The 20,208-nt window shown below is 39.7% G+C and overlaps 2 protein-coding genes across 4 annotated transcripts; both read right to left on the reverse strand.

The window, feature by feature from the left end:
• Positions 1 to 698: 698 nt before the first annotated feature.
• On the reverse strand, positions 699 to 9,452 carry p23 (cytosolic prostaglandin E synthase). 3 transcript variants are annotated; one of them, XR_013896320.1, is made up of 5 exons: positions 9,379 to 9,452; positions 6,698 to 6,884; positions 4,444 to 4,632; positions 3,346 to 3,510; positions 699 to 2,268 (listed from the first exon to the last, which is right to left on the reverse strand). XR_013896320.1 is itself a non-coding variant. In XM_080268202.1 (5 exons), the coding sequence occupies exons 1-4, from the start codon at positions 9,390 to 9,392 to the stop codon at positions 3,406 to 3,408; spliced, it is 495 nt and encodes a 164-aa protein (XP_080124328.1). In that variant the 5' UTR covers positions 9,393 to 9,452; the 3' UTR covers positions 699 to 2,268; positions 3,389 to 3,405. The 3 variants fall into 3 exon arrangements, 2 of the variants coding, with proteins under 2 accessions (XP_080124328.1, XP_080124329.1); XM_080268202.1 differs by having other exon boundaries at positions 3,389 to 3,510; XM_080268203.1 differs by having other exon boundaries at positions 699 to 2,281; positions 3,389 to 3,510.
• Positions 9,453 to 12,424: 2,972 nt separating this feature from the next.
• LOC145394108 (small ubiquitin-related modifier-like) lies at positions 12,425 to 19,890 on the reverse strand. The gene is made up of 4 exons (XM_080268088.1): positions 19,815 to 19,890; positions 19,625 to 19,681; positions 16,498 to 16,647; positions 12,425 to 13,686 (listed from the first exon to the last, which is right to left on the reverse strand). Exons 1-4 carry the CDS (start codon positions 19,827 to 19,829, stop codon positions 13,627 to 13,629), a joined length of 282 nt encoding a protein of 93 aa, XP_080124214.1. The 5' UTR covers positions 19,830 to 19,890; the 3' UTR covers positions 12,425 to 13,626.
• Between the last annotated feature and the right edge of the window lie 318 nt (positions 19,891 to 20,208).

Here is a 20,208-nt window from a genome sequence, read left to right on the forward strand (position 1 = left end):
TCATTGTTCATATGCTTCATTCAGTTATAAGGAATAATGTCATTCACTCTTATGATCACCTTATCAGTTTTGAAATACAGTATAGGTTTGACCTCACGCTTTATACTTCAGACACATCATCAATTTCATCAGATTAGGTGTCTTGCTTCTTATTGGGTACCATGATAGAAGTGACTCCAGGTTACTTTGTTCTTACATCCCTCCCTCACAGTTTCAAACACTCCCCTCTTTCTCTCACCAGTATCCTGTTGTTCTCTTCTTCCTTTCCAGGAAATGTCCTGTATATAGCACCCACAGCCTTCAGTACTACCACCCCTCCACCCACACTGCCCTCACCATATTATTCTATATACCTTACCTCATGGTATGAGATGTTAGTGCCACTTTTCAATGACTGGGTTCATTTCCTGTCACCATTAGGAAGTACAATAATGCTCCAACAGGAGTATAACATTCAACAAAACCCAAAACAGTTGGGAGGAAGTGAGAAGTGTGAATGTTGTACATGGAACTGTGAGAAGCAGACTAAAAAAGACCTGGAATTAGGTCATCGAGTGTGATCTAAGAAAAAGGAACTGAATAGGGAGGCCTGACTTTTTTGACAGTCTTTCCATTAGCCACTGCAAATTATCTAAAATTGAAGCCAAATCAACAAAAGCACGTTCTGCCCAAAGTGCAAGGGAAATAAAAGCAAACATCAATTAAGGTTCATTTATTTTGGGTAACTTTTAGGCATGTGGTTGTTCAAATTATATTCAAACTGATCATGTGTCACTCCTTATTAGCAATGTAATGCTGTTCTTTCCACTGAAAAAATAAACTAAGTAGGGGTGGGACAGGGGAGGGGAGGCACCATCAGGCCTTGTCTGGGTTCGCCATTTGAGTCCAGAGATGTCTTTTTATATTTTACTCCCTTTCCAGATGACTCTACTGGCTTATGAGACTTTTAGAACTAGAGGGGTTTGATACAGCATTAATAAACCCCACCTGCACAAAAGGCCTTTCATAAGCGGAATAAAATCATCCAGTAACGTGAATAAACTAAAACGGACATCACCCAGATCCAACAGGTTTGCCTTATGTCTCAAACAATGGGACAGGGTTCTCAAAAGAAACTCAAAGAAGTGGAGTTTGCATTCTAAGTTTGTCCTTATAAACACACACGTTTATGTCTTTCACTCCTCTATAAATGTATGAAATGAACTCACCACATTGCTCATTGCTCACTCATGTACCACGATGCATAGAAAACTAATCGGGGGTTCATAAACAATATGGTCCATTTCTTGAAAGGATTTGCAAACACTGAGTCAACAACTTGGTTCAAATTATGGGTGCCATTTCCTTGTAAGGGTTGATAACACTTCCTATAAATATCCAGAGAGTGACTAAGCTTTCTTCTGTACAGAGAAAACATAATTTTTGGTAACAGATGATGAGTAATATTAATTCACATTCCACAATATTTTCCTGGCATAAACCTAACATTAAACCGTAATGGAACTCCACTGGTAAATCAGGTCATTCATTCATTTTATTACAAAAAAATGTAATGGTTGCATTTTGCAGCTTAGGACTATGGGCCATATTCCAGGCATTATAGGAAACTTAGTAGTACGTTTTCTTGCCGATTTATTAAGCATATTACACCTTAATATACTCGTGTATGTTATGTAAAAGTTTCTAGTATCAACATAGTTTGCCCTAGTAACATCAAGAGGATAAAAAGGTGTACCATGCAAAAAGAAATCGCTGACAGAGAGGTACTAAGAAGTCTCCTCTGCCACCTACAACATGGCTATGTAATGTCTGTGGTATCTCCTAAATGAAGAAGGTTTAAGGTCGCGTCTCCTACAACAGAGCAATTAATCTGTTCACACCGATCCTTTGCGTTAGGGCAAGTACAAAAGGTCATATTCTAAGGGGCCCTGGAGATTTTGTAACACCTCTTCCTTGGTGGTTTACTCTGAACATTGCCCCTCACTATCTTCTTTTATGGTACTGATGCAAACTATTTCAATATTGCAATGATATAAACAGGTGTACTACCCAAAGCAAATCACTAAGGCAGAGGTGTTAAAATAAAATCCTTAACCGTCAAGAATACGACACAGTCTCTTTCACATGCACATCGTATCTTGCTTTGTCCCAACTCTGACTCCTATTACTGGTTTCTTGATGAGTGACTGGAATATACAAGCCTGGGCCATCTGGGAGAGAGTGACATGCTGCTTCCTTGCCCAAACAGGAGTGGTCTGCGAAGGCTTGCTGAAAAAGCAAACTGCTCTTAATACATTATGCTGTTCTTTACGAAAGTCTAGGAGATATTGGAAGCTTCATTGCCCCTCTTACTTTGTGATTTATTTTCCATATTACAGCTCAACATTCTCTTTTATGCTATCAATATGATTTTAATATTAATTTAGTTTGAATTAATAACAAACAATAGGATATTGAGGTGCAATGTGGAGAACACAGCACTAAGGAAAAGGGTCTACACAATCTCCCAAGCCAACGAAAAATAAAACTTACTCTTCATTAAAACTGACATCTCTCCACCTTGAACAGTGAGCTGTAACAACAGTAATACCAGAATATGGTGCCTGGCCCGAGAATGTTATGTAATGGACGTAGTGCATTCAGCCACTCCACTACAAAAATATACTGCAAATATTATGGTAACCTCTATCTACCAGGTACTTAAAGTGGATGAACTATAGGGTCATATTTTGGATGGTACATCATCTTTACCAATATATTTTGCACATCACACCATAACACACTCTTGTACTTTTTTTTTATTGTTTTCATTCCAACATTGCATGCATCAACCTAGAAAATATTCAGAGTGCTCTTCTCTCCGGCAAAGGCAATATAGTTTATGATTTGCTGCTGTAATTCCTATTTCCTACCAGACATATTCTTTTACGGTCCCACTTTGTCTATTAATTGTATGGTCTTAGCATTCTCTGTTAAACCATTTCACACAGCACATACCAATAAAATGTTATGACCTACTCCTGATCCAGATTTGAATCCACTTCAAAATCTAAGCAACTGTTCCTTGACACAATGCCCACCTACCCACTAGATTTCACTAAAATCAGTTAACAGCTTTCCTGAGATATTTGGTACACAAACAGACATGAGTAAATACATTACTTCAATCCAACTTTGCTGGTTGAGGTAATAACCTACATAAGGACCTTGAGGTGTAATGTGCATAATAATAATGAAAGAGGTGTTGTAAAATCTCTTTAAGCTACTAACAATACAACCCATAGTGTAAGATGTAATGTGCATAATGATAATGAAGGTGTTGTGAAACCTTTTTAAGCCACTTACGATAGCTACACCCCATAGTGTGTTAAGGAGTACGGAAGTATACCTGCAGCTGCAACATTACTACTCCAGGTCTGGGAGATCCTCATCATCTGAATCTTCGTCTTCCAGGTCATCTAAAGACGGTCGGCTGTCATCTCCACCTAGACCACCCATCTGACGCATCATCTGAAAAACAGATTTACCATATACAGTATATATATATATATATATATATATAGCTTACAGGAGCTTCATATACTTATCTATTAGCCTGTACCATCCAATCCTCTCTCTATTCCATCACGTACACAGGGGCTCACAGCTACGCTATTTAACATTAAGATGAGGGTGATTAGCCTCACTTGCCCCTAAGTGGCATTTTTCAAGCTATAAACCCTAACCACCCCAAGGATATAAAACCTTTACAGGCCCCATCCAGTTAGTGCAACTTGTAGCACTAGACCACCTGGCATGCAACTGGTTATATAGTTACCACCTCACCCATTAAGTATTTTCCTAGGCCACAGGAAACCATATGGATCATCACTCATGCATAACCACCTGAAGGCTGTACTATATACAAGGAGTGGACAGTAGGTTCACCCACCTACTACTATTATACTCTTAATGCCCCCAAAATCCAGTGTATAGAAAGTATATCAGTGTGGTGGATGGAAAGAGCAGGAGAGGGAGACTGAGGGGTGGATGGAGACAAAGTGTGGGCTCATAATGGCCACACACTCTTACAGGCTTACCGTATCCTACACACCAGATCATGAAACAAGGCAAGACGGTTTAAGGCTAGGCTGTGTTTTTTCAAAACTGAAAAACATCTACTCACTATTGGCGATCAAACCTATGCAAGGCTGTCACTCAAACTGGGGCATATCCACTGGGCATCATAAGTGAAAATGCAAGTGCAACTTGAGGATGTGCACCTCACTAAAACAAGTGAAGATTATATGTTGGAAGCTCTCTCTCACCAAAACAAGTAAATATAGCTACGTGTGTAACTTGGGGATGTCTGTCACCAAAACAAGTGAAGATACTTGTGTAGCTTGGGGATGTCTGTCACCAAAACAACAAAAGATACATAGATAACTTGAGAGTGTGTCTCACCTCTTCAAGATCCTGATTCTGTCCTTCACCCTCATCATCACTATCGTCTTCATCCTTCCAGCGACTGAAGTCAACTTTCAACCAGTGCTGCTTCACCTTCTGTTTAAGCAGGTGTGGCCAGAATGGTCCCTCCTCCTTCTTCACTAGGATCAACTCAATGTTTCGGTCACGGACAAAGCTGCGGCTTTTCTGCAATTGTGTACAGTACCGTACATTTAGTGATACTGTTTATGATGTCTGGGATTACAAAATATCTTTTCTTCTGATTTTTGCACAATTATCAGTGTTACTAAAATCTTCCAAGTATCTGAATACTCTTCAGTTTCAAAAGGCCTCTTAAAAAAATAATAAATAAAAATAAAATAAATAAAAATAAAATACTGTATATTGAGAGGGCTCTCCCTCCGTGCCATGGGATCTTCGTATGCAGCATGTCTTAGAAGTGTAATGTTGTGTGGTAGTTAGGCCTGCACAGTAAAGGAAGATGATATTCGCAGGCTCAAATGTATAGAAATGACAATGATTACGCGGATGTGTAGTGCATCCCTGAGTGCAAGGCTTGGAGGGGAGGGGGAGCCTAGGTTTACAATGGAGGAGTTGAGAGATAAGATGGGATGGGAGTGCATTGGTGTTGTGATGAGGAGAGGTTTGGGCATGTGAAAAGGAAGGGGGATGATAAACGGGTGCAGAAAGTGAGAAGTGTTCACGTTAGGTTGTGAGAGGTAGACTGAAGACCTGGGACATGATCATTGACTGTGACCTCAGACAAAAGGGACTAAACAAGGGAGCTGCCAGAGATCGAGCAAGATGAAGATCAGCTTTTAGATGACCAAGGCTGATGCATGCAAACATGTTTGAGTCTTCAAAAACAAAATGAAATGATGGCCTCTCATTGTTTTCTGATCCATACTTCACTCCATTCTCCAGTGGGAAAACAGGTCATGATGATGATGATGAAAAGAGGTTAATAAGGTGATTTTCAGAAACTAATGATTAACAACCTTCAAACCCTGCATATATTCAGCCTTTATTTTTTGTTAAATCCACACAATTTTCATCAGCTAAGGAGAGACATTCACTGGCTCAAGAGGTTAGTAACAACCTCCTATACCCATTACACCCAAAGACAAGTGATTCCTTGCTGTCCAGGTAATGATAAGATACAATAAAGGCTAATGTCTGATAAGCCCATTCAGCTATTAGATGCCCTTAGACTGAAAGAATTTACAAAAACCTTCATGCCTTCATCAGCCCACCCACTCATTTCTAGATGTACATTCATAACATATATATTTTTTATTTGCCAGGTTCTCCTGCATTCGTTTTGTTTTTGAAGGCTCCAACATGCTTGCATGTGTTGGCCTTGGTCACCTAATGGCGGCTCTCTCTGCTGCTCGATCTCTGGCAGCCTCCCTGTTCATTTTGTTAACCCTGAGGTCACACTTAATGACATCATCCCAGGTATTTTTTTGTCTACCCCTAGCATCCCCACCTCTAATATGGACGCTTCTCACTTTCTGCACCCAATTATCACCCAGAAATAATAGTCATTCTCTCTCTCTCTCTCTACTGTATACTGTACAGTTTATAAATGTACCGGTATATGGTGTATTGCCTGGATGGTCAATCAAAGCCCCATTTAGAGGTAAAGGCCTTTATTTTCTTATTTTCTGGTGTGTAATATTTTGTCCTGATTCTGCCTTCTTCAGACACTAGTCATCTCCGTCAGAACCCTTTGTACAGTATACTGTACTGTACTTACGTCTGCCTACATGACGGGTACGGGGGAAGAGGTAAGGAAAATTGGGTAACTATGGCTACAAATGCAAGCATGTATTTTTGAGGGGGGGAGGGGGGTCAACTATACAGTAAAGGTAACAATGTCAACAGAAATAATAACAACAACAACAACAATCTGGTTGCAGCTTCAATATTCAAGAAGAATCTGCTGCACTGCTACATGTTCATGAAAATGGTTAAGTTTATAAGATTAATACTATTAAGGTGGTTTAGAAACCTATGTCTTCCAAAGCTGAATAAAATTTCATTCCATCTGTTGGGTGAAAGTAAGGGTTGGGATGATGAAAGAACAGATGGAAATCCTTACAGAAATGGTCATCTTGTATTAATACAGTATATCTGGCAGGTTAAAGTGAAAATTAATTCCATTAAAATGTACTCATTAGAAGAATTTACATATGGAAGAGTATCAAGAAATCTTTACTGTACTTAAAAAAACATTTATTACACTCACCTCAGCGTCAATATCTTTGTATAATTCGTAAGTATATTCATAGTCTTTCTTTTCTGTGCCTCCGGTGCCTTTGAAATATACTTTGGTTTCTTCTATTTTGATGGTGGGGTCCCTACAGTCCTCGAGGCAGATTGTGAGAAACACCACATTTTTCCTCTGTGCCCAGGTGACAGGTGGTGGCAGCACTCTGGTACAGAAATGGATACAAAGTGTTAGATGTAACTTGTGCTTTGGTATCTAAGGAGAATGTAGAATGAGAGATGGGCCAGGAAAGTGCATGTGACTGAGATGAAGTAGGGGACTAATGAGACAAAGTACGTGCTAGACGGATGTATGGAGAATAAGGGCCTAACTAAGAGGGTATATGTAACCGAGGTAGAATGAGGGGGGGGGGGAATGAAGATATGGTGGAGAGGTACCGTATCTGTGGGGGTTAATTATTCACTCTCTCGGTTAAATCTTCCTGAACAAACTAAACCTTCAACAGTTAGGGCAACTCTGATTCCAGGTAATGTCAAACAGTTTTATTTACCACAAAATGACAGACTCTCAAAGAAAAAACAGTTGCCGTATATGGAAGGGAGAAGAAAATTGTAAGTTTTGTAGTGAGGAAAAAGGGGAGTTTTACATTTTTTTTTGGAATGTGTTGTACTGTTGGAAATATATACAGAAGTTACAAAGGCCAAACATAAATGATAAAAGAGAATTATGAGACTTTCTATTCAACAATGAGAGGATAATGGAAAAGGAGGGTATATACTCGTGGAAGAAAGGTGCACTGTACTCATATATCTATCTCCAGTATACCCAGAGGCCTTAATCCTGTGAGGGGGTTACCCCCAAAGAAATAACCTCCATGTCACCCTATCCTCAGTCATTAAGCTGCCCTCCCTCCAATTCACCCAGTTCTAGCATCTCTCCACTCCATCCCTTCATCTCATCTTCAATTTCCCCCTCCTTTAACCCCACCAAATCATTCAGATCACTCTTCTAGCCAGCTAAAAAGAGTCAGACTGAAACAACCAGCAAAGCTACCAGTACAAGTGACCAGTAAAACAGAGCTGAGAGGGTGCTGTTGTAAAGACAAAGCCTCTGTCTAACTAAACTGAACTCAATTAACTCCCCTTGCATTATTTTCACCTTACACACAGCACAGGCACTCCATGCAATAAGGGATGACTTTTTTTTTTTTTTTTTTTTTTTTTTTTTTTTTTTAATAGCAATTTCTCCTGTCAAGTGGGGAATATGCCAAATCAACTTCACACTGTAAGTAGACTTAGAACTTAAGTGGCAAATTTTCTTTAATATAATGAGGACTAATCAGCACACAAGGTCAAAAGGGCAATGTGTACCTGGGACTCTCTAATCAGTGGTGGTAAATTTCTCTCCTACCCCCATCTAAACAAGTCCACAAAATGTAATCAATCATTTCTTTGTCTTTGCTAACCTTGTCTTATTCTGGAAGTCTATATCAGCACAATTTTCACCTTAACCTGGCCCAGATGTCTATCCTTTTAGGTCAATGGCAGAAGCATACATTGCCATAGCTCTTCATTCCTTCTATAACACTTTTTCATGACAAGCATCTAGACAGCTTTAATCTATCCTGGATAAATTATCCTCTTCAGGCTTTAGCCCAAGGACTTATTCTTCACTTCACTCATACTACCTTTATATTATTTTATTCTTTAAGGACAGATTATCTAAACTGGAAAAGTTAGACACAGCCTTTACCAACCCCTCCAGTTTAAAGTCCCCTAAACTGAATGAAACAGTCTGGACACAACACACAAAAATGTCACTGTAGTAAAGGGGTTACCATAAAAACATTTTAAAGGTTTGCATATTCCTAAAAATACTCATAAGCTAATTCCCTAACCCAACTGAGCTTTAACATTTGCAGTTCTCACAAAAATACACAGGCCTTTACCTCATAATGATACCAAACTCATCCATCATATTTTGAAGTTTTTCAACATATAAAATTATTTTTTGGATATTGGATACTTTATTTTCTATATATTGTATCACTCTTTAGTGTCAATACCATTATTTAAAAATGACAGTTTGATCTCACTTTGTTACTTATTTTCTATGACAACTAAAGTAAGATTACAGATAGGTCCACTGGGTACTTGATGATTTAGTAGGCCTGAAACTACAAATATACAAAAACTCTATGACAGGCTTTTCTTATACGGTACATAGGCGCTATTCAGTGAAACATATTTTAACAATTCTTGGGAAAATAGCTGTAGCAATTGGCTCCTTCACATAGCCTAAAAAAAAAAAAAAAATTACTTGTTCCTTGCATGATAAGACTTACCATGAGTCATCAACGTACCGTAATGTTAACTTGAAGGAAATCTAATTCAGAACCAATACATCTCGCAAATGAACTGATTTACACCCGTCACCACCCGATATATAAATAAATATTACGTCCCAGGTTTCAATAATTTACTAAAACTTACATAGCAACAAACTATAGCATAATTTTTTGAAATGAGACAGCGTGGACAACAAGGAAGACCCATGCTGATGCCGGTTTATTTGAATTTAATGATAACTCCCGTCATGTTCTCCCTCACCAGCATCACTGCGCCATGCCACGCCCTCCCTCCATCACCACACAAGCCCTGAAGTATCTTCACTTTAATTGCTTCTAATTAATTACTCACTGTGTGGTTGACATCGTGTTTGGCGTTTGGTGCGGGCTAAGTAAATAAGTGCGGTGATGTGTGGAGGATCTGCCCGTGCACCGAGAAGGATTAGAATCCACTCCCGACGCCTTAACCACCATAGACTGATGCTTCCCTGTTACTCTTACCCGCCCTTGGGTTCTTTTATTTATATCCCTGACTTCGACCCCTACATTTCATGACAGAGTTTTAGCAATGGCAGGATAAGAATTTGAGTCTGCATTAGCACTAAGATGTAATTGTTTACGTATATGACACCTTCGTTGCATTCATACATTAGGACTGACACCATTTTCTTCTAAATACATGGTAGCAAGACGTACGAGGATACGGACGAGTGGCCAGCATTAGGCCGAAGCTTCCAGAACAAACTAGCAGAAGCTACAAGAATCAATAGAATAATTGGGAATATTCTACCACGTGCTTGACACATGAAGTGAACACCAAATATAACTTCAGGAATGTTTTTACATACAATATATAATTTACACCTACTGGAAGAGTTAAACATATTGCATCGTTCAAAATGCAAATATACAATGTAACGCCGCTTATGGATAGTTTGTCATTTTCGGCAAACGGGAAGCTGGTCATTTCAGAATCCTAGTCTACCATTTATGCGATCATGGCACGAATTCTTTCTTGATTACTGAAGCTCTAGATAGTATACGTTTCGGGTTCACTTACCTCCCGTTCCCCGCCCTTCAGCGAATTTATGATACAGTTGTTGAGCTACAAGCTATTGAATAAAATCGGGAATTCTTCAGTTACCTGTTTTAGTTTTTATTTTGCAGAACAGTTTCAGCTCATTTACTAGATGACCTCACATGTACAGTATAGGACTCCATATTCTTGTACAGTATATGTGTTCTGTGTACCATTACAATAATAAACATTTAAGTACGTATGTGCAAAAATTACCAAAGGCTCGAAGCTAGGTAGTTCTCTATGTCTGGGCACACGGTGTTCATAAGACGGGAGATCATGAAAAAGGGAAATGCAGACTAGGGAATTAAGTTGTTCCAGCTCTGATCATGTCTACACGAAGGACTTTAAGTATTGGTTAACTCTAGTACTAGAGATGGACAGAAAATGGGCGAGATGCGTTAACAGATGGAAACTGAGCACCTGCCGTAATGGAGGAGATGCAGGCACAGTTCAAAATTGCTGTGATCAGGAACAGAGATGTAACACTGGAGTCAAAAGGTCGAAGGAAGTCAGTAAGATGGGGGGGGGGGTTACTGATGAGACAAAAAGCCTTTGACTCCACTGATTTAGAAGAGCTGTACTAATGAGCCCCCCCCCCCACTTGCACACAAGTCCTATTCCACAAACATCAGGGGAATATGGTTCATGAAGAGTTACTCATGAATTCACTTCCACAACGCAACAGTTTTAGCTCCACAAATAGCTACATTGAAGTCAACACAGGCTGCCACAGTATATCAGTCCCATTGTACCACGGTGTCCTTCCCCAGTACCTAAGTAATGATCACTTGCAAATTACAAATCAACTATAAACTTATGCAACCCAGTACAAACCTTCAGGTAAGCAGTTCCACTGAAATTTTCATAAAGGTTTTGTCTATTACTGGTATCTTGGCACTCAGAGAGTATGAGAAAACAGTACTTCCTTATATTAGCCACTGATGTTAAGATATACCTTGTCCAGCTTTACTGACAATGTTACTTTAGCTCACATGGACAAGATGTACAGGGCAAACTGCACAGGGTTGTGGTAGCACACTAGCTCATTACAAGTTCTCAATTTTAGTTGTTTGCCTGAACACAATTTTGCTGTTTCTCATGTTATCATTCTCTTGAGTTTAGTTTAAAGTACACTATCAAGCTGTATTATTGACTTAGGATAAATACAACATAACCAAAATGCTTCTGGATACAACCCCCAACACTATTTATAGCAATACACCAACCAGGTGCTCTCTCCACTGACTACAATATAGGATCACTAGTCTTTTGTTCATGTATACTGCACATATCAAAACTAAAGTACATAATCATCCTGGCATCCTTTTCCCACCTTGGGTCATAGGAATCTACCAGCCACCATTACCACAGCACTGACTTGAGCACTACATAGTTAACAACTGACAAGGGAAGATTATTTTGTATTTTTCATTATGGACTTCCTGTCCTTATGACTTCAAACAAAGACTGCACTTTGGCAACTAATCAAGTCTACCACGTCTTAATTTCTTCAACCCCTTCAGTATGACTGGTTCTGTATGCTCTTTACCTCCAAACAAATCTATTTAGCTTGAGATGCCCCAGGATGAAGGAATTAGATTTATCTCCACTATCCCCTCCAACCAATAGGTTACTTAAAATGTTTTTAGATACGGTTGAAGATGCTGAAAATATTTTTGTACGGTTGAAGATGCTGAAAATATTTTTGGAGTCCATATGTTGCAATCAACATGTTTAGTTTAATCATGTTTTACTTTGCACCACAGGCAGGCAGTGATGCACCTTCAGCAGCATGACAATAAAGAAGTGCTATCAGTACCAGGAACTTTCTTTTTTTTTTGCCTGTAATCTACTTTATTCTTATACACTGCTCATGAATCTGGATTTCTATTACACATCACATGGCTTTTGAAAACCTGCTGTACATATACCTTATCACTTTTATTCCATTCTACTTGCCACCATGTTTTATTTGGCTTAAGGGAATCCCTCTGCCTGAAGGGGTTGGCCTCTTCCTAAGTGTGGATAAATGACTTGTGAGGTGGAGTTAGGATTCCAGGGGTTTGAATGGTGAGTGAAAGTATGCAGCCCATTTCACTGGGTGAACTTTTAACTAGTTCTCGTTCTTCCTTCCCCCTCACTCTGGACCCTATCTCATCCCATCCCTCGGTGTGGAAAAAGAGGTCTGGATGGTTATCACCAAGACATTAAACACCATAACTCCAAAAGATCAGCAAAATCACATGGTGGCAGCAAGAATAAAATACATATGAGGGCCTTAAACATCCTGGAATGGAGAAAATAATAAAAAAAAATCTTTAGGGGCAGGTTGAGAATATATTTGAATAAGAATTACACGTAAAACTCATAGAGTCTATGTCACTTCACTGCAATAAGGATGACCATCTGCATCTAAATACACAGAAAACATGCATATTACAGTTTTTCCATTTTCATAGTTCAAGCTTCAGTAAATGACATATGCTAACTTGTAGATACAGAAATAAGATACCAGTCTGAGATATAAATGACAATATTAATAATCAGGAAACAATATTCAATTCTCCCCAGTTACACCCCCCCCATGTAGATGACTATCACAACAAGGGAATCACATCTACAAAATTACTCCCAAAGATTAACAAACTGCTCTTTGGACGAGTAACAGATCAGGTATTCCACAAAATGCTGATAACTCATATACAGTAATGTATTACTTGTATAAGGGAAAACAAAAACGGTACTAATCACTGGCGCACACTGATGGGTTTGTGCACAGATGAAAAATAAAGTAAAAGGCACACCCACTCATAAAAGTTCAAGGGAGCATGTGTGGGCATTAACCATCCGATCCACACGTCCTCCAGTTTGTTGTTGCTGTTCATCATCATCATCACCATCCGGACCTCCTTTCCCATTCTTGGGCAGGGTAAGGAGTAGCAACATTCAGACAGCCCAAATTTGCCCAATCCAAAGGGCTGTTACAAAATTATCTTATTCAGCTTTAAAGGACTCATACAGAAGAGATTTATTAAGGCTACATCTAATCCCCAATTCAAAGTCACTATCCCAAGCTGAATAAAACTTTCAGTAATCATAAACTGAGAGACGCATCCTGGCTCATTTCAACTGCCACACCTTTTTTGGACAACAGGTTTCTAGTCACAACACACATACACAAGCATTTCTGCTAAGTGTAGTTGTGTACAAATCTCCAGTCACATCTTGTGTACTGAACCTATGTAAGACTATCACTAACTGAACCGTTCTAACCACTCGACCAACGGGTGGCTCATCCCATTTGTAAGTCGGAAAATGAGGTCAGGATGATGGACGATGTGCTTCTGTGTGTTGTTACATCACGTGTGAAACCCATAATCCAAAAAAGGGTTGGGACAGGATATTCACCCAAGTGCACACACACCTCCAAACTTATACAAGTGAATGTACATGTGTGGCTAATAAAGTTGCTTAACCTAACAATGCCTTACTGCTACCATCCCCCAGGAATGTGTTGTATCAATGGCCACCGGTCTGTTCCTGGTACACTTCAATTACATCGTCATTTTCCATTTCCAGCTGAGAAGGAAAAATGTTCTCATTAGTGGTTTAAGCAGGGATATTTTAGGTGTCCACTTCAGCTTGAGGATGCCTTTTCTACATCGAGCAAATAGGCTGGCATGACCAATCCAAGACATCCTTAGGTTGAAGGGATAAAATAAAATTCTCTTACCTACCCAACAATATGCCATACAAACACTACTTTAAACCAATAACCCTAATGCTACGGGTCCAAATTATTTGATGTTCATCTTGTGTACAGCACCTGTATTTTTTCAGGACATATGGCAATACCCTGGACAATGACAGTCCTCACATAAGTTCCTGACCTTAGAAGCATTCTTCTATTTCTGAATCATATCCCATGGTGAAGTAGCCTTAAACTCCTGGGTTGGAAGGTTTAAATGATCACCTAGCAAATAAGAGTGAACAACAATGATTTAGTCAAATACAGCAGCACTATGAAAGTTCATGCTGTACTGTACAAATCTTCCAGGGCATCTTATTCATAAGCATGAAAACACTACTTTGTCAGTGTGTGTGTGTGTGTGTGCGCGCACGCGCGCACATGCGCGTGCGTGCGCACGCATTCTTACCTAATTATATCTTAGGAGTGAGTCAAGCTCGTACTGTCCCATGCATTAAGCCACTTTTATCATACATATCCTTATATTAATAAATTGTTTTGGCACACATTATTTCATTCAGCAGTACATTCCACTGATCAACTGCCCTAATTGGGAAACTGAACTTCCTTACATCTTTATCACCTCTCTTTTTATGTAGCTTTTTGCAGTGTCCTCTTGTTGATGCATTCCCATAGGTTATATACTCATTTATGTCTATTTTCTCTTTCCGTGAGAAGCATTTATAAAGCACAATCATGTCTCCTCTTTTCCTTCTCTTCTGCAGTGTTGGTTGATTCAATTTTTCTAGTCTTTCTTCATTGCTTAGATCCTTTAAGCTTGGTACCCACCTTGTAGCGGCCCTTTGTACTTTATCAATCTTATCTATGTGTTTTTTGAGATGAGGATTCCAGACTACTGATGCATACTCCAGGGTTGGTTTGATGATATGATGTTATTATCTTTCTCAGCATATCTTCATTTATGTATGCAAATGCTATTCTAATATTTGAAGGCAGTATATACATGTTCTGTACCTTCTCACTGGTGAGGTCTGCCAGAGATAGTCTTATGATAATGACTCCTAGGTCCTTCTCACTTTCTGGTGTGTGTGTGTGTGTGTGTGTGAACAAATTAATGAAAGGACAAGCTACTGTACCCTCTAAACTCCTTCTAGCACCTATTGTTTTCTGTAAGTTTGTGTAACATGATCAGAGAAAATGCCGTGAGGGCAGCCTGGACTCACACACAAAGGAAAACATTCCCATGGATTTTATTTGCCCCAGAAATTGGTTATACATATTGGTATAAACTGTACACCATCATTTTCACTGATGTTTATACTATACGATAAGCTAATAAATACACACAAAAATGATAAGTGAAAGTACTGAAATACAGTGAAAAATTCACAAACCCTAATGTAATTTTTCACTCGCACCATACAAGAGCTAAGCATATGTCTCTGTGCAGAATTTCACGAGCTTTCACGTGGTGCCTTCGGAATTTTGATACGACCAATAGTTTTCAAGCAAAACTGCCAAAAATCACTTGCACCCCCCCCCCTGCTGAAAGCCAATTACTTGAGAGTATTGGCCTTGGAAATAAACACCCTCCCCTATGATGCATTTCATGTTAAAACTTAATTTTTGGCAAATATTTTTGTCCAAACTTGCCTAATTGCCATCCCTTCAAACCAACACTGACAAGTATGTCATAGTGCTTCATCGATTCCCCTTCAGCCTAACACCATTTTGACTCATTTCGCATCATCGTGCATGAGGTGGTTAAATGCCAACACCGAGATAAAATGAACACGTCAGAACCGGGCTGGGAGATGCACACACGAATTCCCACCTAACCACCAGATATTGGTTACCATCACATTCTGCTCAGCACTATGACGCAAGCTCAGCTCAAACCTATCAATCCAGCCTCAAATATTTACACTTATATTAATGAGACTACCAACCTAGTTGGCATGAGTAGGTCTTTACATCTGATAGGAATTCTCCATATGGCAGCAATTTAAGCCATTACCCTACTCAGTCCCATAACCTAAATGCTGAGCTAAAACCAAGAGAAACAGCAAGATGGACGATGAGACTGGCTGAAGCTGAGATGCTAGAGGAACAGAGAAAATAGCAGATACTGAAGCCAACTAGGGATATGGAGGTAAGCCTGGTAACAATCTTATAAATGCAATAACAGTAAGAGGTTTCACAAGATATTATCCATCCATCCATCCACTGCCAGACGCCATGTATCCCAAACGGGGTGGCCAAGGGCTTAGAGTTAATTGTTTTACAGGGAGGGGCACTAATCCTCCACCAACCCCACTTGACATGTAGGGAGAACGTTATGCCAACAGCATCTGTTGTTCCCAGGCGGTCACCCATCCAAGTACTAACCAGACACAACGTTGCTTAATGAAATGTGAAATTCCGGAAAAGGAATAAATGTTTCAGAACAAGATGTACAGCACAGAAGGTCTAAAGCTACAGGGATATTAAAGATGTGGTAAAGGGAAGTCAGCTGACTGGAAAGCAAGTTGCACATGCTTTGATAGTATGCTCAGCCACTATATTAATCACGGTGGGGGAAAACTGCATATTCTTACAATACTGTATAATGAATCGGTGTCGGGGGGGGGGGACCGTTTTCACATTTACAACAACATACAGTGTATGTTTTGGTAACTCACCGCTTTGGGGGTCTCTTCATCATTTATACGTCGTCCATCAAATAGGAAACGTAGTGATGCAACTGGCACGCCCACACGTTCACTGTATGACTTCTTTAGCTTCCCCATTTGTGTCGTCATTTTCACACGAAAGTGAATTTCATTGGAATCCTGCAAAAAGCCAATCATCAATTTTTAAAACCTCTCTTAACCTAAACTGATAGAGAACAACAACAATGCTGAAACGTATTACCTAAAGTAAGATGTTTGACATTTTGTTACATATATACATACTGTACTGATGTGAAGGTTAAAAATATCTATCTATCTACTGCCAGACACCTTAATCCCGTAAGGGGTGGCCACAAACAAATCGCCTCCATGTTGCCCTGTCCTCCGCTATTTTACTGCCCTGCTCCCAGATCACACTCCCCTCTCTTATATACCTCTCCACTCCATCCCTCCATCTCATCCTTGGCCTCACCCTCCCTCTAACTCCCTCCACCTCACTCACAGACACTCTCCTCGTCAGTCTCTAGCTCTCCATCCTCTCCACATGGCCAAACCAACTCAATGTGTTTCTCCTAATGTTATCACATCCACATTCACACCACAATGCTCCTTCACTTCCTCATTTGTCAGTCTGTCTCTCCATGTGTCTCCACATGTTCCTTTCAAATAACTCATTGCCACTGCTCTCACTCTTGTGTCCCTCCAACAACGTCCAAGCTTCACTTCCATATATTACAGTTGGTATCACAATACTGTCATGCATTAACTTTTTCATTTTCATGCTCACTTCCCTGTTTCTTATCACTGCTTTCAAGGAACCAGCAACCTTTCTTCCCTGTTGTACCCTTCCAGGCATGTCACACTCTAAACTTCCATCCTTACTCATCACACTACCCACATAATAAATGCACTCACTTTTTCCATTTCCTCCTTATCCAACCTCATTGTACATTCACTGACTTCATTTCTCTCCCTACATTCACTTTTAGATTCCATTTCTTACACACTCTCCCAAACTCATCCACCAAGCCTTGCAGCCCCCCTTCGTCTTCACTTAAGAACAGAGTATCATCTGCAAACAAGAGTACACAGAGTTTCCAAACGCTGCCCTCTCTCATTAGGGCCGCTCCAACATCCACTGCCCTATTTTGTAACTCATAAAAACCCCCATCCATATACAGACTGAACAACCATGGAGACATGACACATCCTTGTTTCAATCCAACCTTCAAATAGAAAAATTCACTCAGTTCACTACCCACACGCACTGCAGCCTTATACATACTTTTCACGGCATTCAACAACTTCCCATTTACTCCATATATTCTTTATCCATTCCACACTCTTTGTCTATCCACTCTGCCATATGCTTTCTCCAAATCCATGAAGGCTGCATACAACTTCTTTCCCGAAACTTCTCCACTCAAGACTTAAGAATAAATATCCGATCTACACAACCTCTTCCCTTCCTAAAACCTCCCTGTTCTTCTCCAACTAATTCCTCTGTTATTTCCCTTACTCTGTCAAAGTATCCTACCATATACTTTTCCTATTACACTATGAAGACAATATTTCTAAACTGAAGGTGGTGGTCCATCCATCCAGCCATCATCCAATCCTATGTTGCCCCATGAGAAGTGCAAGAGCACGGCACTAAGCAAGTTGGTCCTGACATTTAAGGGGAGGGTGACCAGCCTCACTCATCCCTGAGTGGCATTATGTGAGCAATGAACCCCAACCACCCCTTGGATATAAACCTGCACCGACTCAATCTGATCAGAGCACCATGTTTACTCACTATACCTCCAAGTGCCATAATTTGGTTATATGGTTACCACCCAGCAGTCAATGGTTCCCTGGTGTAAAGGGAAACCATTTGGCTTGTCACTCAGTGTAGATTCACCCACAGGCAGAAGGAAGAGGAAAGAATGAAGGGAAAAAAGATGGAAGAGGGAGTGTAGTCATAATAATACCAGTAATAATAATAATAATAATAATAATAAAATCCATTAGCCCACTAAATCCAATGGCATATATTCTAATCAACTGTTGCTACCAACAAACTATTCTATTCAGCTTCAGGGAGACTTTCCATAAAGGTTAGATTTACATCTCAATAACCTGTCACAACCAAAGGACTGTCCTAAGCTAGAATCATTTGGTGGTTGCAAGAATACAAAATGTATCACCAGATTTACTGCTTTTTTTAAAGTGGACTTTCGTGTTACAATTTTCTTTTATCGTCATTTTTGTCAGAAAGTTATTCCAAGGTGGGAGGGGGATAAAAAAAAAAAAAAATGGCAAAGTATGGTACTTCTCATGAAAATTGCCATAAAAAAATTAAAAACATGAAAATCTTTCACGTAAACTAAAAATAAAAGCACGAGGCAAGGTAACGTAAAAAAATAAAATAAATGCATACACCAAGAATACAGTACACTCTAGCAGGCTTTCCCCCAGTCACCTTAACCAGATATCAATATCTTTCTCACACACACACGAGCAAGGTGAATTTGTAAACTTATTTTGGTATTATTTTACAAGTTGCAAACGTGCGGCTCAGGGATATTATACCACCATAAATGAATAGTATGATACCTAACTCAAAGGTATCCATTCCACTGCAGCAGGTTAGGTTAGGTCCAGAGAACTACCGTATACTGCACAATCTGGGGAGTGTATAGGCAACCTGTAAAAACTTATTTTCTTCAGTTCAAATATTTATTCCCCATTTTACCCTACAGCATTTACTTATCATTCTATATGCAAGTGAAAATGCTAAATCAACCAAATACACACATACAGTTAAATGCTAGAACTCAGTACGAGACATGGGGACAAACTTAAGATCAATGATGCAACCAAACCTTCACACCAACAGCTAGTCATCTCAACCCCTTACTTGCACTATTCATCATTACCTCACAGTCAACAAATTACAAAATTATCATCGTCCAACAGTGAACAGTTCATGACTGTCACGTGGTAAACATAACAAGGAATTGGGTGAGAAAAGCAATGTGGAAATACCCATGGGAGACAACACAAAAACTCGCGCATAAATCGTGGTCGGGTATTGAATAACTGCTACTGGTATTGTTTAAATATTCATATACTGACTGAGCTTCATACATACCTGTCCTACGACCTTTAGTTTGATGTACTCGTTCCCTTCCCCCTCTGGCTTGGCGTCCTGTAGGAAACAAATTCGGTTACATTTACTGCTAAAACTAACCAATTTATCACCATTATTTATAACTCACAGCCCAGCCAGGATCCTAGCCAACCTGCTAACCACGTAAAATTGCCCAAAAGGAAGTACTTACAGTGTTATCAGACATTGTGTGACTGATTGGCGGGAACGCGTGGCTCTGCTCAACCCCAAACAACAAGAAGCAAGTCGAACATCCGGGGTCTGGAAAAACAAAGATGGCGGTGGACCTTGGCGCCAAGTTTGAAATGTCTTCTACTGCTGCTGCTACTTCAGCATTAACGTGTTTTTCATGCAAAGAAAAATTGAATTGTATGAGTACCCCAGACCCAAGCAGAGTCCTAGGCCACTTTATTAATCATTATTAGCCATTAAAAAGTAAACAAATGTATATCAGAGATTGCACCGTTTTCGATAGCCTTTTACTAGCAATGACAGAAATAGAAAACGGAGTAGGACGGTCAGCATTTAATGAACCAGGAACACCGATGAGACCATCAGTCATTTCC

Source organism: Coenobita brevimanus, chromosome 26, assembly GCF_032717465.1.
Source record: "Coenobita brevimanus isolate Jiangsu-jjx chromosome 26, ASM3271746v2, whole genome shotgun sequence".
Lineage (NCBI taxonomy): Eukaryota > Metazoa > Arthropoda > Malacostraca > Decapoda > Coenobitidae > Coenobita > Coenobita brevimanus.